This window comes from Ylistrum balloti, unplaced genomic scaffold (assembly GCF_031769215.1).
Source record: "Ylistrum balloti isolate Yb309-2 unplaced genomic scaffold, AGI_CSIRO_Ybal_v1 Utg369968, whole genome shotgun sequence".
Lineage (NCBI taxonomy): Eukaryota > Metazoa > Mollusca > Bivalvia > Pectinida > Pectinidae > Ylistrum > Ylistrum balloti.
The window spans coordinates 2152-27223 of NW_026782062.1; the positions used below are offsets into that span (position 1 = coordinate 2152).

General features: G+C 39.8%; 5 protein-coding genes across 5 annotated transcripts; all 5 read right to left on the reverse strand.

Annotated features, from left to right (window-relative positions):
• Positions 1 to 992: 992 nt before the first annotated feature.
• On the reverse strand, positions 993 to 1538 carry LOC132547647 (histone H1-delta-like). Its single transcript, XM_060211432.1, has one exon. It carries the CDS (start codon positions 1473 to 1475, stop codon positions 993 to 995), a length of 483 nt encoding a protein of 160 aa, XP_060067415.1. The 5' UTR covers positions 1476 to 1538.
• Positions 1539 to 3453: 1915 nt separating this feature from the next.
• LOC132547646 (histone H1-delta-like) lies at positions 3454 to 3999 on the reverse strand. Its single transcript, XM_060211431.1, has one exon. It carries the CDS (start codon positions 3934 to 3936, stop codon positions 3454 to 3456), a length of 483 nt encoding a protein of 160 aa, XP_060067414.1. The 5' UTR covers positions 3937 to 3999.
• A 1915-nt stretch (positions 4000 to 5914) lies between these two features.
• On the reverse strand, positions 5915 to 6457 carry LOC132547649 (histone H1-delta-like). Its single transcript, XM_060211434.1, has one exon. The coding sequence runs from the start codon at positions 6395 to 6397 to the stop codon at positions 5915 to 5917; it is 483 nt and encodes a 160-aa protein (XP_060067417.1). The 5' UTR covers positions 6398 to 6457.
• Positions 6458 to 9958: 3501 nt separating this feature from the next.
• Positions 9959 to 10504, reverse strand: LOC132547645 (histone H1-delta-like). The gene has a single exon (XM_060211430.1). It carries the CDS (start codon positions 10439 to 10441, stop codon positions 9959 to 9961), a length of 483 nt encoding a protein of 160 aa, XP_060067413.1. The 5' UTR covers positions 10442 to 10504.
• Positions 10505 to 12413: 1909 nt separating this feature from the next.
• On the reverse strand, positions 12414 to 12959 carry LOC132547648 (histone H1-delta-like). Its single transcript, XM_060211433.1, has one exon. It carries the CDS (start codon positions 12894 to 12896, stop codon positions 12414 to 12416), a length of 483 nt encoding a protein of 160 aa, XP_060067416.1. The 5' UTR covers positions 12897 to 12959.
• Between the last annotated feature and the right edge of the window lie 12113 nt (positions 12960 to 25072).

Here is a 25072-nt window from a genome sequence, read left to right on the forward strand (position 1 = left end):
AACAAAACAAAACCACACAAATAGGAGAATCGGATTTCATATTTTTAAAAAATAAAACTGCCGTGGTTGGAGCCCCCGGACTCAGCCTTTCGCAATAAATGTGTTTGGCTCACACATCCATTTTATACATTCTGGGTTAAATTTATACTTTAGAAATTTGAGTCAGAACAACTTTATATTCAGGATAATTCTCTATCGTATAGACGACGACGATACTTACCTTTGATCGTGCACTATACACATACGTACACAGGTATACACGACAACGTACCCACGTGCACGGACAGTGAAAACGACTCCTGCAACTGGGTAAACTGAAATATGTGGAAATTGGAATAATACCACCTGTTTCAACTATTTTGAAAAAAAAATGTATAGCGGAAATTGTCTCGATTTCAGAGTATGATTTTGAAGTGTTTTCACTAGTTTCCACATAAACATTACTATTATTTCATATATGAAATGATTGTTGGTTGAAAGTGGCAATTTTTAGCGTTAGTCGGTACACTACATTTGTGTATTTGAATTCAGATTGTACATGCGTAGTATTAAGAAATAAACCGATACCGTGTCAGCTTATAGGTGTATTAACTGTTGGTTTAACGTGTATATTATTGAAATTCATTCACCTAATCATAAATGGGCGGGGCCGGGCGTGAGTGTGTACTTGTCGGGTGGGAGACGGGGGACGGGGCGGCGACTTAGAAGTTGTAGCAGGTATCAATTGTTTATAACAAAAAAGTGTGTGATGTGAAGTAGTCCTGTGGGGTTGGGTGGGAAGGTGGATTTTCCTTTACTTTCGGGTAGGTGGGTGTATTTGGAGGGTGGGGGTGGGGAAGGGTGTTGTTGGTTTGTTCGTTGGTCAATTATAAGAAGTTACGATTAGTGCTTTTTGCGTATTTTTCGAGGCGTAATTGGATGATTTTCGTGACATGTGGGTAGTCCTAAAAAGGACTGTTTACGTGTCGTTCGGACGGTGTAAGATATACATCTTATTTTTTTGCAGCCTTGGCTTTCTTAGGCTTGTCTGTCTTAGCTTTCTTCGGAGACTTGATAGCCTTTTTCTTAGGGGTCTTGGGCTTGGTAGTTTTCTTGGATGGTTTCTTCTCCGTGGTTTTCTTGGTAGCTGCTTTCTTGGGTGTCTTTGCCTTTGGTTTCTTAGCCGTCGCCGACGTAGTCGCTTTCTTCGCCGCCGGTTTCTTAGGTTTTGCTGCTTTCGGCTTAACCACTTTCTTAGCGGCTGGTTTTTTGGCGGGTTTAGGTTTCTCTCCGAGCTTGAATGATCCAGCAGCTCCGGTTCCTTTCGACTGTTTCAGGGCTCCTTTCTTCACGCCGTTCCGGAGGGCGATCTTCAGGTGTGCGTTGATAGCCTTAGCGTCGGATCCCACTTTGAAGTTAGCCATGATGTATTTCAGTATTGCCTGACGGGACGAGCCTCCACGTTCCTTCAGACTTCCCACTGCAGTGGCCACCATGTCGCTGTACTTTGGATGAGCTGCCGGGGTCTTTGGCTTCTTCACTGCTTTCTTCACTGGAGTCTTCTCTGCCATCTTCGGATTCGTCTGGATGTGATTGTTCGAGAACTGCGCTAGTCAGTGCTAGGTAAGCTGTATGCCCCGCCCGTCCTCGCTCAGCCGTTTAAGCGCTTTTTGCTGCACCTCGCCGAGGACACCTAACGGCGCGTTAGCCTGTCTGTGTGGAAAACAAGTAATTTGTGTTTCCTTGGTGTGAATAAACGTTGTTTATAGCTCTAAATTATTGGAGAAAATTAGTGATATATACACCTATTTGCTAACGGATAGATAGGCAAACGAATGGTGTTTTCAAAATTTAAATCGGTTTCGTAATGAGTGAGCTACATGACATTTTCCTATAATTTTGTCAGTGCGGTTTCACTATTAGTTGAATAGAATTGTTCTAAATTCGTAATATATGCGTTATTTTCATAAACACACTATTTACTTAGTTTCTTAATATATACATGTTCATTGTATATATGGTAATAAATGGTATTTGTGAATAATTTAGATTTAGAATGGGTAAATATCATAGACATGGAAGCACATTTATCGAATTCCTGCTATACTTAATCTCAATCCATAGTCTCCACCATTTTCGATTCGATTATCGCATTTAATTGCTAACAAATATCACATTCTAAGTATGGAATATGTTTTTTGGGGGTTTTTTTCCCTCCCAATTCATACGTCATCGTATCCACATGTGTGTTGTGCTGTATTGTATGTGTGATCATATATATACGTGTACACATGTGTACTTGACTCGACTCTACGCAAACATGTATTAATTCTGTGTTGTCTAGATATCGAACTCGAAAATAAAGAAATGGTGTGTATGTATGGGGGTGTGTTTGTGGGTGTGGGTGTGCGCGCGCTAGTAACAGTCACAGGTGAGAGGGGAAAAAAGGAAAAAAAAAACACATGCACACACTCACACACAAAACAAAACAAAACCACACAAATAGGAGAATCGGATTTCATATTTTTAAAAAATAAAACTGCCGTGGTTGGAGCCCCCGGACTCAGCCTTTCGCAATAAATGTGTTTGGCTCACACATCCATTTTATACATTCTGGGTTAAATTTATACTTTAGAAATTTGAGTCAGAACAACTTTATATTCAGGATAATTCTCTATCGTATAGACGACGACGATACTTACCTTTGATCGTGCACTATACACATACGTACACAGGTATACACGACAACGTACCCACGTGCACGGACAGTGAAAACGACTCCTGCAACTGGGTAAACTGAAATATGTGGAAATTGGAATAATACCACCTGTTTCAACTATTTTGAAAAAAAAATGTATAGCGGAAATTGTCTCGATTTCAGAGTATGATTTTGAAGTGTTTTCACTAGTTTCCACATAAACATTACTATTATTTCATATATGAAATGATTGTTGGTTGAAAGTGGCAATTTTTAGCGTTAGTCGGTACACTACATTTGTGTATTTGAATTCAGATTGTACATGCGTAGTATTAAGAAATAAACCGATACCGTGTCAGCTTATAGGTGTATTAACTGTTGGTTTAACGTGTATATTATTGAAATTCATTCACCTAATCATAAATGGGCGGGGCCGGGCGTGAGTGTGTACTTGTCGGGTGGGAGACGGGGGACGGGGCGGCGACTTAGAAGTTGTAGCAGGTATCAATTGTTTATAACAAAAAAGTGTGTGATGTGAAGTAGTCCTGTGGGGTTGGGTGGGAAGGTGGATTTTCCTTTACTTTCGGGTAGGTGGGTGTATTTGGAGGGTGGGGGTGGGGAAGGGTGTTGTTGGTTTGTTCGTTGGTCAATTATAAGAAGTTAGGATTAGTGCGTTTTGCGTATTTTTCGAGGCGTAATTGGATGATTTTCGTGACATGTGGGTAGTCCTAAAAAGGACTGTTTACGTGTCGTTCGGACGGTGTAAGATATACATCTTATTTTTTTGCAGCCTTGGCTTTCTTAGGCTTGTCTGTCTTAGCTTTCTTCGGAGACTTGATAGCCTTTTTCTTAGGGGTCTTGGGCTTGGTAGTTTTCTTGGATGGTTTCTTCTCCGTGGTTTTCTTGGTAGCTGCTTTCTTGGGTGTCTTTGCCTTTGGTTTCTTAGCCGTCGCCGACGTAGTCGCTTTCTTCGCCGCCGGTTTCTTAGGTTTTGCTGCTTTCGGCTTAACCACTTTCTTAGCGGCTGGTTTTTTGGCGGGTTTAGGTTTCTCTCCGAGCTTGAATGATCCAGCAGCTCCGGTTCCTTTCGACTGTTTCAGGGCTCCTTTCTTCACGCCGTTCCGGAGGGCGATCTTCAGGTGTGCGTTGATAGCCTTAGCGTCGGATCCCACTTTGAAGTTAGCCATGATGTATTTCAGTATTGCCTGACGGGACGAGCCTCCACGTTCCTTCAGACTTCCCACTGCAGTGGCCACCATGTCGCTGTACTTTGGATGAGCTGCCGGGGTCTTTGGCTTCTTCACTGCTTTCTTCACTGGAGTCTTCTCTGCCATCTTCGGATTCGTCTGGATGTGATTGTTCGAGAACTGCGCTAGTCAGTGCTAGGTAAGCTGTATGCCCCGCCCGTCCTCGCTCAGCCGTTTAAGCGCTTTTTGCTGCACCTCGCCGAGGACACCTAACGGCGCGTTAGCCTGTCTGTGTGGAAAACAAGTAATTTGTGTTTCCTTGGTGTGAATAAACGTTGTTTATAGCTCTAAATTATTGGAGAAAATTAGTGATATATACACCTATTTGCTAACGGATAGATAGGCAAACGAATGGTGTTTTCAAAATTTAAATCGGTTTCGTAATGAGTGAGCTACATGACATTTTCCTATAATTTTGTCAGTGCGGTTTCACTATTAGTTGAATAGAATTGTTCTAAATTCGTAATATATGCGTTATTTTCATAAACACACTATTTACTTAGTTTCTTAATATATACATGTTCATTGTATATATGGTAATAAATGGTATTTGTGAATAATTTAGATTTAGAATGGGTAAATATCATAGACATGGAAGCACATTTATCGAATTCCTGCTATACTTAATCTCAATCCATAGTCTCCACCATTTTCGATTCGATTATCGCATTTAATTGCTAACAAATATCACATTCTAAGTATGGAATATGTTTTTTGGGGGTTTTTTTCCCTCCCAATTCATACGTCATCGTATCCACATGTGTGTTGTGCTGTATTGTATGTGTGATCATATATATACGTGTACACATGTGTACTTGACTCGACTCTACGCAAACATGTATTAATTCTGTGTTGTCTAGATATCGAACTCGAAAATAAAGAAATGGTGTGTATGTATGGGGGTGTGTTTGTGGGTGTGGGTGTGCGCGCGCTAGTAACAGTCACAGGTGAGAGGGGAAAAAAGGAAAAAAAAAACACATGCACACACTCACACACAAAACAAAACAAAACCACACAAATAGGAGAATCGGATTTCATATTTTTAAAAAATAAAACTGCCGTGGTTGGAGCCCCCGGACTCAGCCTTTCGCAATAAATGTGTTTGGCTCACACATCCATTTTATACATTCTGGGTTAAATTTATACTTTAGAAATTTGAGTCAGAACAACTTTATATTCAGGATAATTCTCTATCGTATAGACGACGACGATACTTACCTTTGATCGTGCACTATACACATACGTACACAGGTATACACGACAACGTACCCACGTGCACGGACAGTGAAAACGACTCCTGCAACTGGGTAAACTGAAATATGTGGAAATTGGAATAATACCACCTGTTTCAACTATTTTGAAAAAAAAATGTATAGCGGAAATTGTCTCGATTTCAGAGTATGATTTTGAAGTGTTTTCACTAGTTTCCACATAAACATTACTATTATTTCATATATGAAATGATTGTTGGTTGAAAGTGGCAATTTTTAGCGTTAGTCGGTACACTACATTTGTGTATTTGAATTCAGATTGTACATGCGTAGTATTAAGAAATAAACCGATACCGTGTCAGCTTATAGGTGTATTAACTGTTGGTTTAACGTGTATATTATTGAAATTCATTCACCTAATCATAAATGGGCGGGGCCGGGCGTGAGTGTGTACTTGTCGGGTGGGAGACGGGGGACGGGGCGGCGACTTAGAAGTTGTAGCAGGTATCAATTGTTTATAACAAAAAAGTGTGTGATGTGAAGTAGTCCTGTGGGGTTGGGTGGGAAGGTGGATTTTCCTTTACTTTCGGGTAGGTGGGTGTATTTGGAGGGTGGGGGTGGGGAAGGGTGTTGTTGGTTTGTTCGTTGGTCAATTATAAGAAGTTAGGATTAGTGCGTTTTGCGTATTTTTCGAGGCGTAATTGGATGATTTTCGTGACATGTGGGTAGTCCTAAAAAGGACTGTTTACGTGTCGTTCGGACGGTGTAAGATATACATGTTATTTTTTTGCAGCCTTGGCTTTCTTAGGCTTGTCTGTCTTAGCTTTCTTCGGAGACTTGATAGCCTTTTTCTTAGGGGTCTTGGGCTTGGTAGTTTTCTTGGATGGTTTCTTCTCCGTGGTTTTCTTGGTAGCTGCTTTCTTGGGTGTCTTTGCCTTTGGTTTCTTAGCCGTCGCCGACGTAGTCGCTTTCTTCGCCGCCGGTTTCTTAGGTTTTGCTGCTTTCGGCTTAACCACTTTCTTAGCGGCTGGTTTTTTGGCGGGTTTAGGTTTCTCTCCGAGCTTGAATGATCCAGCAGCTCCGGTTCCTTTCGACTGTTTCAGGGCTCCTTTCTTCACGCCGTTCCGGAGGGCGATCTTCAGGTGTGCGTTGATAGCCTTAGCGTCGGATCCCACTTTGAAGTTAGCCATGATGTATTTCAGTATTGCCTGACGGGACGAGCCTCCACGTTCCTTCAGACTTCCCACTGCAGTGGCCACCATGTCGCTGTACTTTGGATGAGCTGCCGGGGTCTTTGGCTTCTTCACTGCTTTCTTCACTGGAGTCTTCTCTGCCATCTTCGGATTCGTCTGGATGTGATTGTTCGAGAACTGCGCTAGTCAGTGCTAGGTAAGCTGTATGCCCCGCCCTTTTTTTTTTTTTTTTTTTTAGCTTAACGTCCTTGTTCCGGTTATAACCGAGCCTAGGACACTAAGGGGGAGGGGGCTGGTAGGGCCGAGGCTTTAGGGTGTGCAATTTCGCTTTTTAGTAATCACCAAACAGGTCTAATATGGGGAGGACAGATCTGACTATATCTATACCCTAACGTCTAAAGAAAAAAAAAAAAAAAAAAAACTGGGGAAATTTTGGACTGTCACAGAAACGCCTAGTCCTACTCTAGTCTCACTTTATATTTCCCTAATATAAACCTATGCTCTGTGGCGGCTAGCAGTTAGCCTTCTCTTTTTCGAAAACCAGCAGAGGTTCATTAACGTGCACGGCGTGACTCACTGTACACCGGACCCCCGTTTAACGTCCCTTCCGAAGGACAAGAAGTTTTAGAAGATAGCGGGAGAGAGTGTATGGGAAAGTCGGAAATTGGAAAATAGGTTTAGCTTGTTAGCTGGTGTAGGTTTGTTATTTGTAGATGGGATTACTAGCCACCATTTGACAAGGTTAGTCATGCTGGTCTAGAGTGGATTTTAAAAGTGGGGAACTGTGTTATTAAGTTCAGTTATGAGAGTGGATGTGATGGGGTGATGTAAAGAATGTGCTGGAATTGGGTTAGCGTAGATTTTTGGGATTAGTGAGAATAAATGTGAATTATTATACAATCGATGTCGTTCGGGAGACTGTAGATTACTGTGTATAATCGTCTACATGTCTACCCTACTAGAGCAGGGATTTGTATATTAGAAGGTGGAAGGTAGGGTGGAAGAGATTTTGTAATGGTTGTTGGCTTTGGGTTTCGGCCCAGTGTATGTTGTATTTATGTAGGAGATGTTTTTGTGTGTGTATGTGGTGTTGTGGGTATGGTTTAAAAAAAAAAAAAAAAAAAAAAAAAAAAAAATGGGGGGGGGGGGGGGAATCTTAATGTTTTTTTTTTTTTTTTACAATGTCCCCTGCTAAGGGATGTGGTGTGTGTTATTGGCATGTATTAAAGGGTATTGTTGGTATGTGTGAGGTGGTGAAATTATAGTCCTGTGTCCAGTGTTGAATACACCTCCCTGTAAAGTCAATTACAGAGGGCTGTGTATCCTGGTTTCCCTACCTACCATAGGTTACTGACCACCCATTGGGGACATGTAGATTCGAATACGTCCACTGTTTATCCAGTTATAGTAAGCAGTGGTTGTACGATCTACAAGTAGTACCTATTTGTGTTTTTATTCTATACTGGACGTGGACTCATAATTGCGTATATTGCGTGTGTGTGTGTGTTTTTTTTATTATTTTTTTTTTTTTTTTTATATATATATATATATATATAATTATATCGCTTTCCTAGATTTTATCAATATAATCAATATCCGTTAGATAGGAGGTTAATTGGTCGAATACATATTTTCTATGTTGTTTTGGAGGGTTGGAATGGTTTCGAATTTCATATTGTCTATATGCTCAATTTGGTTTTGGTGTCATGGGTGGTGCATTCGAACAGAATGTGTTCTATGGTTTCCGGTTCACCACAGTTTGGACAATATGGACTGACTTCCTTTTGTATGCCCCGCCCGTCCTCGCTCAGCCGTTTAAGCGCTTTTTGCTGCACCTCGCCGAGGACACCTAACGGCGCGTTAGCCTGTCTGTGTGGAAAACAAGTAATTTGTGTTTCCTTGGTGTGAATAAACGTTGTTTATAGCTCTAAATTATTGGAGAAAATTAGTGATATATACACCTATTTGCTAACGGATAGATAGGCAAACGAATGGTGTTTTCAAAATTTAAATCGGTTTCGTAATGAGTGAGCTACATGACATTTTCCTATAATTTTGTCAGTGCGGTTTCACTATTAGTTGAATAGAATTGTTCTAAATTCGTAATATATGCGTTATTTTCATAAACACACTATTTACTTAGTTTCTTAATATATACATGTTCATTGTATATATGGTAATAAATGGTATTTGTGAATAATTTAGATTTAGAATGGGTAAATATCATAGACATGGAAGCACATTTATCGAATTCCTGCTATACTTAATCTCAATCCATAGTCTCCACCATTTTCGATTCGATTATCGCATTTAATTGCTAACAAATATCACATTCTAAGTATGGAATATGTTTTTTGGGGGTTTTTTTCCCTCCCAATTCATACGTCATCGTATCCACATGTGTGTTGTGCTGTATTGTATGTGTGATCATATATATACGTGTACACATGTGTACTTGACTCGACTCTACGCAAACATGTATTAATTCTGTGTTGTCTAGATATCGAACTCGAAAATAAAGAAATGGTGTGTATGTATGGGGGTGTGTTTGTGGGTGTGGGTGTGCGCGCGCTAGTAACAGTCACAGGTGAGAGGGGAAAAAAGGAAAAAAAAAACACATGCACACACTCACACACAAAACAAAACAAAACCACACAAATAGGAGAATCGGATTTCATATTTTTAAAAAATAAAACTGCCGTGGTTGGAGCCCCCGGACTCAGCCTTTCGCAATAAATGTGTTTGGCTCACACATCCATTTTATACATTCTGGGTTAAATTTATACTTTAGAAATTTGAGTCAGAACAACTTTATATTCAGGATAATTCTCTATCGTATAGACGACGACGATACTTACCTTTGATCGTGCACTATACACATACGTACACAGGTATACACGACAACGTACCCACGTGCACGGACAGTGAAAACGACTCCTGCAACTGGGTAAACTGAAATATGTGGAAATTGGAATAATACCACCTGTTTCAACTATTTTGAAAAAAAAATGTATAGCGGAAATTGTCTCGATTTCAGAGTATGATTTTGAAGTGTTTTCACTAGTTTCCACATAAACATTACTATTATTTCATATATGAAATGATTGTTGGTTGAAAGTGGCAATTTTTAGCGTTAGTCGGTACACTACATTTGTGTATTTGAATTCAGATTGTACATGCGTAGTATTAAGAAATAAACCGATACCGTGTCAGCTTATAGGTGTATTAACTGTTGGTTTAACGTGTATATTATTGAAATTCATTCACCTAATCATAAATGGGCGGGGCCGGGCGTGAGTGTGTACTTGTCGGGTGGGAGACGGGGGACGGGGCGGCGACTTAGAAGTTGTAGCAGGTATCAATTGTTTATAACAAAAAAGTGTGTGATGTGAAGTAGTCCTGTGGGGTTGGGTGGGAAGGTGGATTTTCCTTTACTTTCGGGTAGGTGGGTGTATTTGGAGGGTGGGGGTGGGGAAGGGTGTTGTTGGTTTGTTCGTTGGTCAATTATAAGAAGTTACGATTAGTGCTTTTTGCGTATTTTTCGAGGCGTAATTGGATGATTTTCGTGACATGTGGGTAGTCCTAAAAAGGACTGTTTACGTGTCGTTCGGACGGTGTAAGATATACATCTTATTTTTTTGCAGCCTTGGCTTTCTTAGGCTTGTCTGTCTTAGCTTTCTTCGGAGACTTGATAGCCTTTTTCTTAGGGGTCTTGGGCTTGGTAGTTTTCTTGGATGGTTTCTTCTCCGTGGTTTTCTTGGTAGCTGCTTTCTTGGGTGTCTTTGCCTTTGGTTTCTTAGCCGTCGCCGACGTAGTCGCTTTCTTCGCCGCCGGTTTCTTAGGTTTTGCTGCTTTCGGCTTAACCACTTTCTTAGCGGCTGGTTTTTTGGCGGGTTTAGGTTTCTCTCCGAGCTTGAATGATCCAGCAGCTCCGGTTCCTTTCGACTGTTTCAGGGCTCCTTTCTTCACGCCGTTCCGGAGGGCGATCTTCAGGTGTGCGTTGATAGCCTTAGCGTCGGATCCCACTTTGAAGTTAGCCATGATGTATTTCAGTATTGCCTGACGGGACGAGCCTCCACGTTCCTTCAGACTTCCCACTGCAGTGGCCACCATGTCGCTGTACTTTGGATGAGCTGCCGGGGTCTTTGGCTTCTTCACTGCTTTCTTCACTGGAGTCTTCTCTGCCATCTTCGGATTCGTCTGGATGTGATTGTTCGAGAACTGCGCTAGTCAGTGCTAGGTAAGCTGTATGCCCCGCCCGTCCTCGCTCAGCCGTTTAAGCGCTTTTTGCTGCACCTCGCCGAGGACACCTAACGGCGCGTTAGCCTGTCTGTGTGGAAAACAAGTAATTTGTGTTTCCTTGGTGTGAATAAACGTTGTTTATAGCTCTAAATTATTGGAGAAAATTAGTGATATATACACCTATTTGCTAACGGATAGATAGGCAAACGAATGGTGTTTTCAAAATTTAAATCGGTTTCGTAATGAGTGAGCTACATGACATTTTCCTATAATTTTGTCAGTGCGGTTTCACTATTAGTTGAATAGAATTGTTCTAAATTCGTAATATATGCGTTATTTTCATAAACACACTATTTACTTAGTTTCTTAATATATACATGTTCATTGTATATATGGTAATAAATGGTATTTGTGAATAATTTAGATTTAGAATGGGTAAATATCATAGACATGGAAGCACATTTATCGAATTCCTGCTATACTTAATCTCAATCCATAGTCTCCACCATTTTCGATTCGATTATCGCATTTAATTGCTAACAAATATCACATTCTAAGTATGGAATATGTTTTTTGGGGGTTTTTTTCCCTCCCAATTCATACGTCATCGTATCCACATGTGTGTTGTGCTGTATTGTATGTGTGATCATATATATACGTGTACACATGTGTACTTGACTCGACTCTACGCAAACATGTATTAATTCTGTGTTGTCTAGATATCGAACTCGAAAATAAAGAAATGGTGTGTATGTATGGGGGTGTGTTTGTGGGTGTGGGTGTGCGCGCGCTAGTAACAGTCACAGGTGAGAGGGGAAAAAAGGAAAACACATGCACACACTCACACACAAAACAAAACAAAACCACACAAATAGGAGAATCGGATTTCATATTTTTAAAAAATAAAACTGCCGTGGTTGGAGCCCCCGGACTCAGCCTTTCGCAATAAATGTGTTTGGCTCACACATCCATTTTATACATTCTGGGTTAAATTTATACTTTAGAAATTTGAGTCAGAACAACTTTATATTCAGGATAATTCTCTATCGTATAGACGACGACGATACTTACCTTTGATCGTGCACTATACACATACGTACACAGGTATACACGACAACGTACCCACGTGCACGGACAGTGAAAACGACTCCTGCAACTGGGTAAACTGAAATATGTGGAAATTGGAATAATACCACCTGTTTCAACTATTTTGAAAAAAAAATGTATAGCGGAAATTGTCTCGATTTCAGAGTATGATTTTGAAGTGTTTTCACTAGTTTCCACATAAACATTACTATTATTTCATATATGAAATGATTGTTGGTTGAAAGTGGCAATTTTTAGCGTTAGTCGGTACACTACATTTGTGTATTTGAATTCAGATTGTACATGCGTAGTATTAAGAAATAAACCGATACCGTGTCAGCTTATAGGTGTATTAACTGTTGGTTTAACGTGTATATTATTGAAATTCATTCACCTAATCATAAATGGGCGGGGCCGGGCGTGAGTGTGTACTTGTCGGGTGGGAGACGGGGGACGGGGCGGCGACTTAGAAGTTGTAGCAGGTATCAATTGTTTATAACAAAAAAGTGTGTGATGTGAAGTAGTCCTGTGGGGTTGGGTGGGAAGGTGGATTTTCCTTTACTTTCGGGTAGGTGGGTGTATTTGGAGGGTGGGGGTGGGGAAGGGTGTTGTTGGTTTGTTCGTTGGTCAATTATAAGAAGTTAGGATTAGTGCGTTTTGCGTATTTTTCGAGGCGTAATTGGATGATTTTCGTGACATGTGGGTAGTCCTAAAAAGGACTGTTTACGTGTCGTTCGGACGGTGTAAGATATACATCTTATTTTTTTGCAGCCTTGGCTTTCTTAGGCTTGTCTGTCTTAGCTTTCTTCGGAGACTTGATAGCCTTTTTCTTAGGGGTCTTGGGCTTGGTAGTTTTCTTGGATGGTTTCTTCTCCGTGGTTTTCTTGGTAGCTGCTTTCTTGGGTGTCTTTGCCTTTGGTTTCTTAGCCGTCGCCGACGTAGTCGCTTTCTTCGCCGCCGGTTTCTTAGGTTTTGCTGCTTTCGGCTTAACCACTTTCTTAGCGGCTGGTTTTTTGGCGGGTTTAGGTTTCTCTCCGAGCTTGAATGATCCAGCAGCTCCGGTTCCTTTCGACTGTTTCAGGGCTCCTTTCTTCACGCCGTTCCGGAGGGCGATCTTCAGGTGTGCGTTGATAGCCTTAGCGTCGGATCCCACTTTGAAGTTAGCCATGATGTATTTCAGTATTGCCTGACGGGACGAGCCTCCACGTTCCTTCAGACTTCCCACTGCAGTGGCCACCATGTCGCTGTACTTTGGATGAGCTGCCGGGGTCTTTGGCTTCTTCACTGCTTTCTTCACTGGAGTCTTCTCTGCCATCTTCGGATTCGTCTGGATGTGATTCGTCGAGAACTGCGCTAGTCAGTGCTAGGTAAGCTGTATGCCCCGCCCGTCCTCGCTCAGCCGTTTAAGCGCTTTTTGCTGCACCTCGCCGAGGACACCTAACGGCGCGTTAGCCTGTCTGTGTGGAAAACAAGTAATTTGTGTTTCCTTGGTGTGAATAAACGTTGTTTATAGCTCTAAATTATTGGAGAAAATTAGTGATATATACACCTATTTGCTAACGGATAGATAGGCAAACGAATGGTGTTTTCAAAATTTAAATCGGTTTCGTAATGAGTGAGCTACATGACATTTTCCTATAATTTTGTCAGTGCGGTTTCACTATTAGTTGAATAGAATTGTTCTAAATTCGTAATATATGCGTTATTTTCATAAACACACTATTTACTTAGTTTCTTAATATATACATGTTCATTGTATATATGGTAATAAATGGTATTTGTGAATAATTTAGATTTAGAATGGGTAAATATCATAGACATGGAAGCACATTTATCGAATTCCTGCTATACTTAATCTCAATCCATAGTCTCCACCATTTTCGATTCGATTATCGCATTTAATTGCTAACAAATATCACATTCTAAGTATGGAATATGTTTTTTGGGGTTTTTTTTCCCTCCCAATTCATACGTCATCGTATCCACATGTGTGTTGTGCTGTATTGTATGTGTGATCATATATATACGTGTACACATGTGTACTTGACTCGACTCTACGCAAACATGTATTAATTCTGTGTTGTCTAGATATCAAACTCGAAAATAAAGAAATGGTGTGTATGTATGGGGGTGTGTTTGTGGGTGTGGGTGTGCGCGCGCTAGTAACAGTCACAGGTGAGAGGGGAAAAAAGGAAAAAAAAAAAAAAAAAACACATGCACACACTCACACACAAAACAAAACAAAACCACACAAATAGGAGAATCGGATTTCATATTTTTAAAAAATAAAACTGCCGTGGTTGGAGCCCCCGGACTCAGCCTTTCGCAATAAATGTGTTTGGCTCACACATCCATTTTATACATTCTGGGTTAAATTTATACTTTAGAAATTTGAGTCAGAACAACTTTATATTCAGGATAATTCTCTATCGTATAGACGACGACGATACTTACCTTTGATCGTGCACTATACACATACGTACACAGGTATACACGACAACGTACCCACGTGCACGGACAGTGAAAACGACTCCTGCAACTGGGTAAACTGACATATGTGGAAATTGGAATAATACCACCTGTTTCAACTATTTTGAAAAAAAAAAAAATGTATAGCGGAAATTGCCTCGATTTCAGAGTATGATTTTGAAGTGTTTTCACTAGTTTCCACATAAACATTACTATTATTTCATATATGAAATGATTGTTGGTTGAAAGTGGCAATTTTTAGCGTTAGTCGGTACACTACATGTGTGTATTTGAATTCAGATTGTACATGCGTAGTATTAAGAAATAAACCGATACCGTGTCAGCTCATAGGTGTATTAACTGTTGGTTTAACGTGTATATTATTGAAATTCATTCACCTAATCATAAATGGGCGGGGCCGGGCGTGAGTGTGTACTTGTCGGGTGGGAGACGGGGGACGGGGCGGCGACTTAGAAGTTGTAGCAGGTATCAATTGTTTATAACAAAAAAGTGTGTGATGTGAAGTAGTCCTGTGGGGTTGGGTGGGAAGGTGGATTTTCCTTTACTTTCGGGTAGGTGGGTGTATTTGGAGGGTGGGGGTGGGGAAGGGTGTTGTTGGTTTGTTCGTTGGTCAATTATAAGAAGTTAGGATTAGTGCGTTTAACGTGTATATTATTGAAATTCATTCAGCTAAGTTTTACAAGTTCTTTTACAAGTTTTACAAGTTTTATTAATCACTCCAGACACACCATAAGGTCAAGGTCACGCGGACCAGCTATGCCATACAATTTTGGGCTCCTGAAATTATGTCTTATTTCGGAATTTTGAGGTCATCAATAACCCTAATTTTTGGATGGTACATGGTTTATGGGTTTATGGACAGTACTATTTAGGTAATTTCTACATGCGAGGGTAGAAAAGTGACATTTGAATCTTAGAAAATCTAACAATGGATTAAGACCCTACCGTGATGACAACTGTTAACGACGCGCCCGTGGTGTATACAGTGTACATGTACTTGTGTGGTGTGACTGTATGATTATACTCAACTGTACTGGACTTTGATTTGGATATTTATCACCATTTAAAGTAAATTTGTGACCATGGGTAAACCGGGAGTTATAGCTCTAAATTATTGGAGAAAATTAGTGATATATAAGCAGCAGCTCAGGTGGTGCTAAGACGACAGTGGAAAGGTTAGAGGAACTGACATTTCCTATAATTTTGTTGCCAACATTGTGACTAAGTCTGAAATGGACAAACACACATACAGCTTAATATATCACAGTATATAGGTTGGAAGAGAAGCTCAGATTTAAACTAAATGATGATATTCGGCAGGAAAATCGTGAACTGATCGCATTTAATTGCTAACAAATATCACATTCTAAGTATGGAATATGGGAGAATTTTCGAACTTGAGAGAGAATATATATACGTGTACACATGTGTAAACAGACTGTATTAATTCGGTCATTTAGAAATGGTGTGTATGTATTGTTTTGTGGGTGTGGGTAAAAGATTCACAGGAAGAGAAAAAAAAAACACATGCACACACTCACACACAAAACAAAACAAAACCACTTGGAGCAGCAGGGACATATTTTTAAAAAATTGCCGTGGTTGGAGCCCCCGGTATCAATAAATGTGTTTGCCTCACACATCCATTTTATACCTGAGAAAGACTGTGAAATTTGAGTGCAACTTTAAGACAAAGTGACTAATTTTGTCAATTACGTACACAGGTATGGGTGTGGCACTCCGTGAAATATGTGGAAATTGGACACCTGTTTCAACTATTTTGAAAAAAAAATATAGCCCACAGGCTATGATTTTGAAGTGTTTTCACTAGTTTCCACATAAACATTACTATTATTTCATATATGAAAAGAGAAGCATTATTGTGAAGCAATTTTTACGCTACATTTGTGTAAGAAACATGAAATCCTAGTATTAAGGAGAGACGGGTGTGCTTATAGGTGTATTAAACGTGTATATTATTGAAATTCATTCAGCTAAGTTTTACAAGTTTTTTTACAAGTTTTACAAGTTTTATTAATCACTCCAGACACACCATAAGTGTGTAACAGGAGGTCAGTTATCAGATACAATCAGATACATTGTTACATATTGTCTGCAAATAATCAGATACGTTATACATAGTGAAATGTGCTACATACATACACATATACATACATACATATACATATACATACATGCACATATACATACATACACATATACATACATACACATATACTTACATACACATATACATACATACACATATACATACATACATACATACATACATACATACATACATACATACATACATACATACATACATACATACATACATACATACATACATACATACATACATACATACATACATACATACATACATACATACATATAATTTTAGATACATACAATTGATTCAGAAATTACTAAGTATTTTTTCTAGTTTTTGTATAAATTTTGTTACTTTCCGAAGTAAAGGGGCATTACAAATAGTGAACATTCCTTTCATTTTCAAAACACTTGGTTGTTGGTAATAGTATTTAGGTAAGTGTTTTTGACGTATTTCTTTAATATAGTCGTTTTCACATTGATAAAGGTAATGATACTCATCGCCAATATTTATATTACATAATAAACAAATTCTTTCCTGGCGAGGTACACCTGTCCATCTACCAGTTTCGATTGGTAACTTACAATTAGATGTTCTAAATCTACACAATGTTTTTCTATCTTCTGGGTTTAGTTTAATTACATAAGTCTCTAATTCCCATTTGCTTTTAAAGATTGAGTAAGTTTCCCCACGTGAAGAAATATCAGTGTCATGGTACCACTTCTGAATAAACTGATCAGTTAATCTTTGTTTAACTTTAAACTTCAAAAAAGATTCTATCAACAGTACATATATGTTGGTTACTCCATAGACTGCCATATCCAGTGTTATCTAGTATTGACTTTATGGACTTCAACCATTTGAAATCGATTTGATCTTGTGACTGAAGTTTGTTCATTAAATTACAGAGTATACATGATAATTTATTCTCATCTGTAATAATTCTATGCCAAAAAGTCACCATTCGAGTCTTAATATTCATTTCTAGTGGATAACGACCAAGTTCCCCATATATCATATAATTTGGGGTATTACTTCTCAGTTTAAGAATTCTTTTACAAAATTGTAGTTGTATTTTTTCAACGCGACGTGAGTAGCTCGAATGCAACTGCTGGTATAGAGCTTGTCAGCTTTAAGCCTGGCCTGGCGATTATTTCTCTTAGCCTCCTTAAACACTGGATATAGCACACGACGTCGTTCATTTATTTCCAGGGGGAACTGTTCGTTAACACTGAACTGACGTTTTGATGAAAGCTTAACGGGGGCAGCCGTAAGGACTCGTTCACGGTCCTTCCTACTGACAAATTTGGCAACTATTGACCTCGGCCTACCATCCATTCTCTTACGTAGCCTATGAACAACATGGAAGTCGGTTCTCCTCAATTTCGAGCTCTGATTGAATGAATTCCTTAACAACCTGCTCGGGGTCCTCCCCCACCCCAGTCTCCGGTAGACCGCCAAATAGTAGGTTGTCCTTCATTGACCTTCATTGTAGGTCTAGCATGTTTTCATTAGCTCGTTACAGTGACTGAGTGCCATATCTCTTTCATGTTCAACTTTTTGAATTCTATTCTCCAAAACAGAATTGTTCATTTCAACACCCTCAAGTCTCTCACACTGTGTACTCATTTCCTGTTTAATGAGGCAGATATCATTTTCAATTTTTCCAAATTTGGTTTCAATCACTGAGAGGCGGTTTAATATTGTGTCAAGAGAGTCCAGTTTAGACAATTTACTGTATATGTCTTTTATGATAGGCTCCATGTTGGACGTTTGCTGTGATGGGACGGGGGCTGAAGTATGGCGCACAGGGCCCGGTGGGATATAATTAAACTGCTGTGGTATGGATTGCCCCTGAGGAGTGTAATATAGAGGTGTAGGTGGGCCGGCTGATGGGAACGGTGGGGAACCATAAAGTTCATTATGAGCCCCTTTAATCATCTCACTAGTAGGAATAGGTGGCACTGGGTGACGGGTGAGTATACTCGGGTGTCACGGGTGAATGGTTATGATTGATCACTGTCACTTTACGTTTCTTAGCTTTGCGGCCCATTCAGGTCATTAATTGCTACAAAAAGTTAGATATCGCACAATCACTTACTTATGTCACTGTCAGTCAGATGTTTGCCAGTAGAATACATCAAAAAGCTTGTCGTTAGCCATAAGTCTTCGGAGCACCTGTACAGGTAATCTGCCTAGTCCGCCATGTTTTTCTACTCTCCCGTGTGTTTAGAAGTCTGTTTTTGTTGTTGGTTGTGTGGTGCGTTAGATTCGGTGATTGGGTGATATTTTGTTGAACGTGACTTCCTTGGGCAATGTTTTTGTGTTGAATTCCAGTAGGACTGAAGTTGCAGGTTTATCTTTGTTGTGCATCCTACTGGCTGTATTAATATTGTTTATTTTGGCCAAGGAAGTTAGGGATGTGTTAAGGGGGATCCGATAGATGACCCCCTTTGTTGTTGTGTATGTATTGTTCTGTTTGTTTCTGGGTGGGGCTTTGGAGTACGGCCGATTAGACAGTCGTGTAGTACATGAGGTACCGTCCACTGATGTGATTTTAGTGCCCTTGTGGTGCACATGATCGTGGCGCAGAGGATTGGAATGATACCCGATTGTAACATCTTTACCTCCCCGACGTCACTTGTCACCCCAGTGTACTGGGAGATTTCCCCGCGTACACGTCCCGCGTGGAGTGGTTTCCTGTCCCTAGGGGTCAGTATTACCACTGCGGGTTTGTTGTTGTATGGACCGGCCATATTATAGGGTATGAATGGAAAGGAAAGCCTACAATACCTAATTACAGTATATTAAAAGAAGGGTGACAGGTGTTTTACCTGGAGAGCGAGGAAGAAGCGACCTTGATAGACAAAGGGATGCGGTCAAGTGAGAAACCCGGAAAGTGGTGAGGTGCAGTCAGGCGTTGAGGTGTGAAACCTGGCCACGGGAAGACAAAGGACAAGAATCTAAGTTTAGAATTCCTTTTGTTTGGATAGTAAGATGGCACTTTTTAAGGCCGTCTTAAGGATGGTATCTTAATAACTCCGAAGCCGACCCTTTTTCATGGCCGCCCATCCAAGCACGCCGCACCCAGACTATACAAACAATAAGATCTAATCTCCCTTAATTAACAAAAAACCAACATAAAGAACACAACATCTCCAACACAAAAATTAGTTAAGTACACAACAACAAACCAAATAAATAGACTACCAACACTTATAGTAGAGATACAACACACAAATCGTTTACAGAAATGTGACCACAAGAAAACCCGGCTAATATAACATGTCCATAATAATTGTAAGTAGGCGTTGATTGACCATAATCCCAGACTAATATCTCAACTTCAAACCTACCCTAGTTAGTTTTGTTTCTACCTTTAAAATCCACCATTTTAAAAGTTTTTATTATTAATTTCTGCAGTAAGAGCAGATTATATATGGGCAAGCAAAACAATTCTCAACATAGAATTAATAATATTAATACGAAATATGACCCTCTTCATTGCCCGACCACCTGTCCTCTCCTCCCCCCTTTAAATCCCAGCATGATTCACTCCCGCCTCCCCTTCCGGTTCCCCCTTTCTCCAGCATGTAAAACAATAACAGCACTCCCTGCACACTAGGTCAGTTAAGGTATATACCGTCCAACCCCTACTAATATATCACCATATAGCACACATATACTATAAAACATCGGAATGAGACAACCAGTGGAAGATTAGAGTGGTTTATTAAAAAAAATGAAAACATTGTTGCAGATAGATCGGACCCTACAGGAGAAAGAGACAGACAAGAAAGAAGAAAGTAAAAAAAAAGCACCTGCATGCGCACTGATAACTTTTTATTAACATACAGTCCGTCGGATGGGACTTAAAGCTGTGGTGTCCCGTGTGAACGTTGGTCCGCCCTAGCACGAAAAAGAACCCCCTGGATTATTCGAAAAAGAGAAGGCTTATTGCAAGCCGGTCCAGGGGTTCCTAGATACGTAGGTAGGGATAATGACAAGGATAATAATCTCTCGGACGGCCATCCAAAATATATATCAAACCATACAGTTTACCGACTAGTTCCAATAGGGTCGCACACACAGTGTGTTAGTTTTCTAATAAGTACATTTAGCACACTTTTTTTTTTCAAAATTAAACTATAATAGTACATCAGGGCAGTGATATGAATAGCGTGGATATATATTTATATATATAACCCTGATGAATAAATAGGAATTAATATGCGGTAGGATAGAATTACATATACATCGGTGCACCTCAAATAAACAGGTTCCCCAATCTTTTCTAATTTAAATAATTCTCCAGGGCCAGCGCCTAACGGCAGTCGTAAGTCCCTTGCGTTTAGCTCATTAAGTTAAACGCCATAGTTTCAGAGGTCGCACAATTTTTCGGACCTAACACACAAAATATTAGTACATACTCTCCATCCTCCCTCCTCCCTCGGACGACACTTATCTCCATCGCCGGATGAAGATCGGGACGGTGTAAAGCACCAGAAGAAAACCCTCGGACGCGAAGTCGGTTAGGGACACACAAAAATACTATGTTACCATGCTTAGGTTAGGTGTTAGGTACAGGCGACACCCCCCCCCCCCCCCCCACCCTCTCCTATAATCCTCTTCCCTTCCTCTCACTACATACTTTCCCCCCTTCTATCCCCTCCTATCTTTTCTCGTCCTCTGAAAGGCCTAAAGGCCATAACAGAGGACGTTAATCCCCTTATTAATTAATAAAAAATAATAAATAAAAAGATGGTCCGAAATGAATAGCCAAGATGGAGACAGAAAAAAGTAAAGATTATGTGTGTAAAAGATTAAATGAATAGATACTACAGAACTACAATTTCACCTCATACTACTACCTATTATATCTATTGTATAACTAAACTTTATTGTGCCTATAATGCAGACTTTAAAAACACCTTTCAATATTACACCTATCTAAATGAAAACTATACAGGCCAATATACTATTTGTTATGGGGTCCAGACGCTGATATGCTAGATTAACCTTGCGACTATACATCAATCTTTATTCCTCATATAAACGAGAGTACAACAAAAATAAAAGATAATTTACAAAGTGAAATTAATCAGGAGTTCAGCATTATTTCATATCTCGGAAATCGACTCAGTTAATCGCACTGACGGCACTGAAATATAGTTTTGCACATGTTCTTAGATAGAATGCACAGTCGGAAATAAATTCCGTGTCCATCGTCTCATTATCATAAAAAAGCAACTTGTTCTGTCCTCTAAAACTAGTCTTTACAAAATCTTCTTCCGGCAATCCAGAAAGAATGACGTATGCGTGGACGCCGTAATAGTCTACAACTTCTGACATAAAAGTATCTCTTAGGATAAAAGTAATAGTACAATTAGTCACAAAGTGCCTGATGACGTCACACATGGGCCGTTCACAAATCCTACAAGTTTGATATTGCTCACTAGGTATATATGTCAGCATCTTACATAAAAACAGTTTCGTTGAATTTGGAATATCTGGTTGACTTAAAACTGTGTAAGGTTCACAATAATTAGAATGTATATCCTGAAAACGTATAAAGTCACGGTCAACATTCATTCTTCTGGATAATAGTTCATTTTCTTTCATCATTATTGATCCTCTTACTATATATTTCTATTTTAACTTAGTTGGGAATTCTGCATGATTAATGCAGTTCTGGAGAAGCCAAATCAGGTTGTATTTTTCTAAAATGGACACTAAATCTGAGATTCGACCAAACGTATTTGTGTAGTCTACGTACGAATATCTCCTTCTGTACACTTCCTGTTTTACAGTTAATAAGACATTGCAAAAAGTTAAGTTTCTTTTTGTCGATTTCCGCCGTTATGCGTTGTAACCCGACCAGACTCTCACACATGTCTGAACCCATGGATGTTCTTAAATTAAGAATCAACTTCACAGCATAATGTTGAAAGGTTTCCAACTTCTATATATCACGTTTTGTTATGTTTGTCCACATTTCACAGCCGTATAATACGGACGGGAGAATGACTTTCTTGAAGATACTAATTAGAGTTAATGGATTAGTATAAACACAGTCAGCACCTAGTCGTGTAATGGCGTGAAGCATATTCCGACCTTTCCTACACGCATTCTCTATGGCGGTCGAACATTTCAAGTCCGAGGACACCGTTACGCCTAAATGCGTTTCCGATTCCGCTATTTCTAGCTGTGAAATGTTCAGCTGCCATGGGAAGACGCAGCCATTTCTACGAAAACGAAAGGTAAGTACAGAGCATTTTGATGAATTAAAGTTAAACTTCCATCTTACAGAGTAATTATTAGCGACATTTAAAAGAGTTTGCAATGCCTTTGGACTTGTGGTTACTAAGGCAATATCATCTACAAAACACGGAAAACAACACTTCACAGAGATAACGCGGGCGCCGACATTCGTAGATTCTAGATCGTTCAGAAGGTCGTTTATGTAAACAAGGTACATAAACGTGGAGATAATTTTACCCTGCCTAACTGACCTTTGCACGGGCATCCATCTTGACACAACACGGTATACGAAATAGATTACCAGTCACTCCAAGATCATATAGTTTTTAAAAAAGACCTCTGTGTTGCACAGTATCAAAGCCCTTGTATGTGTCGAGAAATACCACAAAAAACATTGCTTTATTGTTCTATATTCTCGTAAATGGTTACATGGAGGTTAAATGACGCTGTGATACAACTGAGCCCTTTTTGGAATCCCTGTTGTTGTTTACTCGGGAATGCGATATTCTCAGACTCCATCCACTGCAGTACGCGAGTGTAGACCACTTTCTCCGTTAGTTTATATAAGACAGGAAGAAGCGATACAGGCCTGTAGTTATTAGGGTCGTTCTTTTTCTTCTTTCCGCCTTTGACGATGGAAACTATAAGCACTCTTTTCCACGATTTTGGGATATCACCTGTGGCGCGATTGTCATTAAAATCTTGTTGTAATTGTTTCTACTCGCATTTTCCCACCATAAAGAATATGCTCGTTGGTTATTGAATCCATGCCCGGGGCTTTGTTAAATTTGAGTTGTCTTATTGCTGTATCAAGTGTATCAAGGAGGATCTAATTCATCGACGTTAATAAGCGGAAAATCGTCAATGGAGCCATCGTTTGTACAGTCGGCATAGAGATGTTGATAGAAATCAGCGAATGTTTCCACAATTGCTGTAGGGTCTCGAATGACCGTATTCCCTGAAAGAAGCTGCGTGCATTCGTCCGTCGTCTGGTTTTTCTCTTACGAACAGTTCGCCAGAATAATCTGATATCCGTAACAGCTGCTTCATCAAGTTCGTTGTTAACATATACTCGTTATATGCTTTCGTGTGCTTATTCCTGAAGATGTTTTTGGCTTCTTTATATTCACGATATGATTGAAACTGCAAACCACGTGGTTTATTCTCGCAGATCCACGCAAAACGTCTATGGTTTCAGGTAATGCTTGAATTGTGAATTAGGAATAGCTTCTTCTGATACTAAAGACATGCACAAGACGAGTTGTTCATAAACAGCATCTAAACCAAACTACGTAGTTCCATCAAAGTCTCTAATTTTCTTAAGTTAATCTGTTACCAGGAGTTGGTAGGCAATCAAATTTTCTATGCGTGCTTTATGCCATGCAACATGCCATTCACCAATAGCATTTCCAATACTTGTTTCGTAATACGCAATGTCAAAGTCAAAGCTTGCTATGATTGGTAGGTGATCAGATGCAAGTTCTGTTTCTGCGTTGTCCAATAAGCAACACTTTGCGATATTGGAGACAGTAGTTTGATCAGTAAAGATATAGTCCATGTTTGACATGGTCTTAACGTGAACTTTGGTTCCGCGCACATAGGTAGGGTATTTACCACACACAAGTTCATATAGTTAATGACATCATTTAGGGCGTTCGCTTTCTGCTTTGCTACGTGGTATTTAGGATACTCAAGAATACGCGCGTTAAAATCCCCGGCTACAATGACTTTCCATCTCTGTTCATAAAAGGTTAAAATGTCATGAAGGTATTGCATTGTAAGCTTGTATTCGTCAAAGTTGCTACTACTTTACATATACACTCCAAATATATATATCGGTCTTGTAAAGTTGTTTCCGTATATTTCGACAGCTACTATACGACTGTTCGCTACCTCGTCTAATGGACGCACTGTGAATTTCAAAGACTTTTTAACAAGAAAAGCGCCCCCCGCCTATTTTCAACAGGTTCCACGGGTTGTTTGGCACAAATAGGGTAGTACATGGAATTAATTGCTTCGAGATATTGTAACAAGTTATTGCATAATTCGTGTTCCGTAATAGCAATAATATCGCAGTTCGTGTCTTGTAACAGTTCAGAAACACAATTGCTCGAGCAAAATATTCCTCTCACATTCCATGTCATTATTGAAAATGCCATGATCAATGGCAACGTTACTGATATTGTTAACATATTAAATGTATGAACAAACGAACAGTCTAGTCGTAGTCGTTGCGGTCTGGGTCATATCGCCACGTGTTTTCAGAATCTCGACTATAGCGGTCATAATAGTCTCCGTTATCCTCGTACCAGTCGACGTTATTTGAACGACGGTTAACATCGAACCCACTATCGTTTGTTTTCCATCTTGACTGATTTTCTTTATTGTCAAGTCTTTCTTGCCACTCTCTATTGCTGAGCCACGGTCTACAGATGACGCTTTCAGGCCAGAAATTATCCTGGTCAATTTTACTCACGTGATCGGCTGTCACATTAAGTTTGGCGGTGTATGAACCATTTCGTTGCTTAAACAATCTAAGATCTGTTACC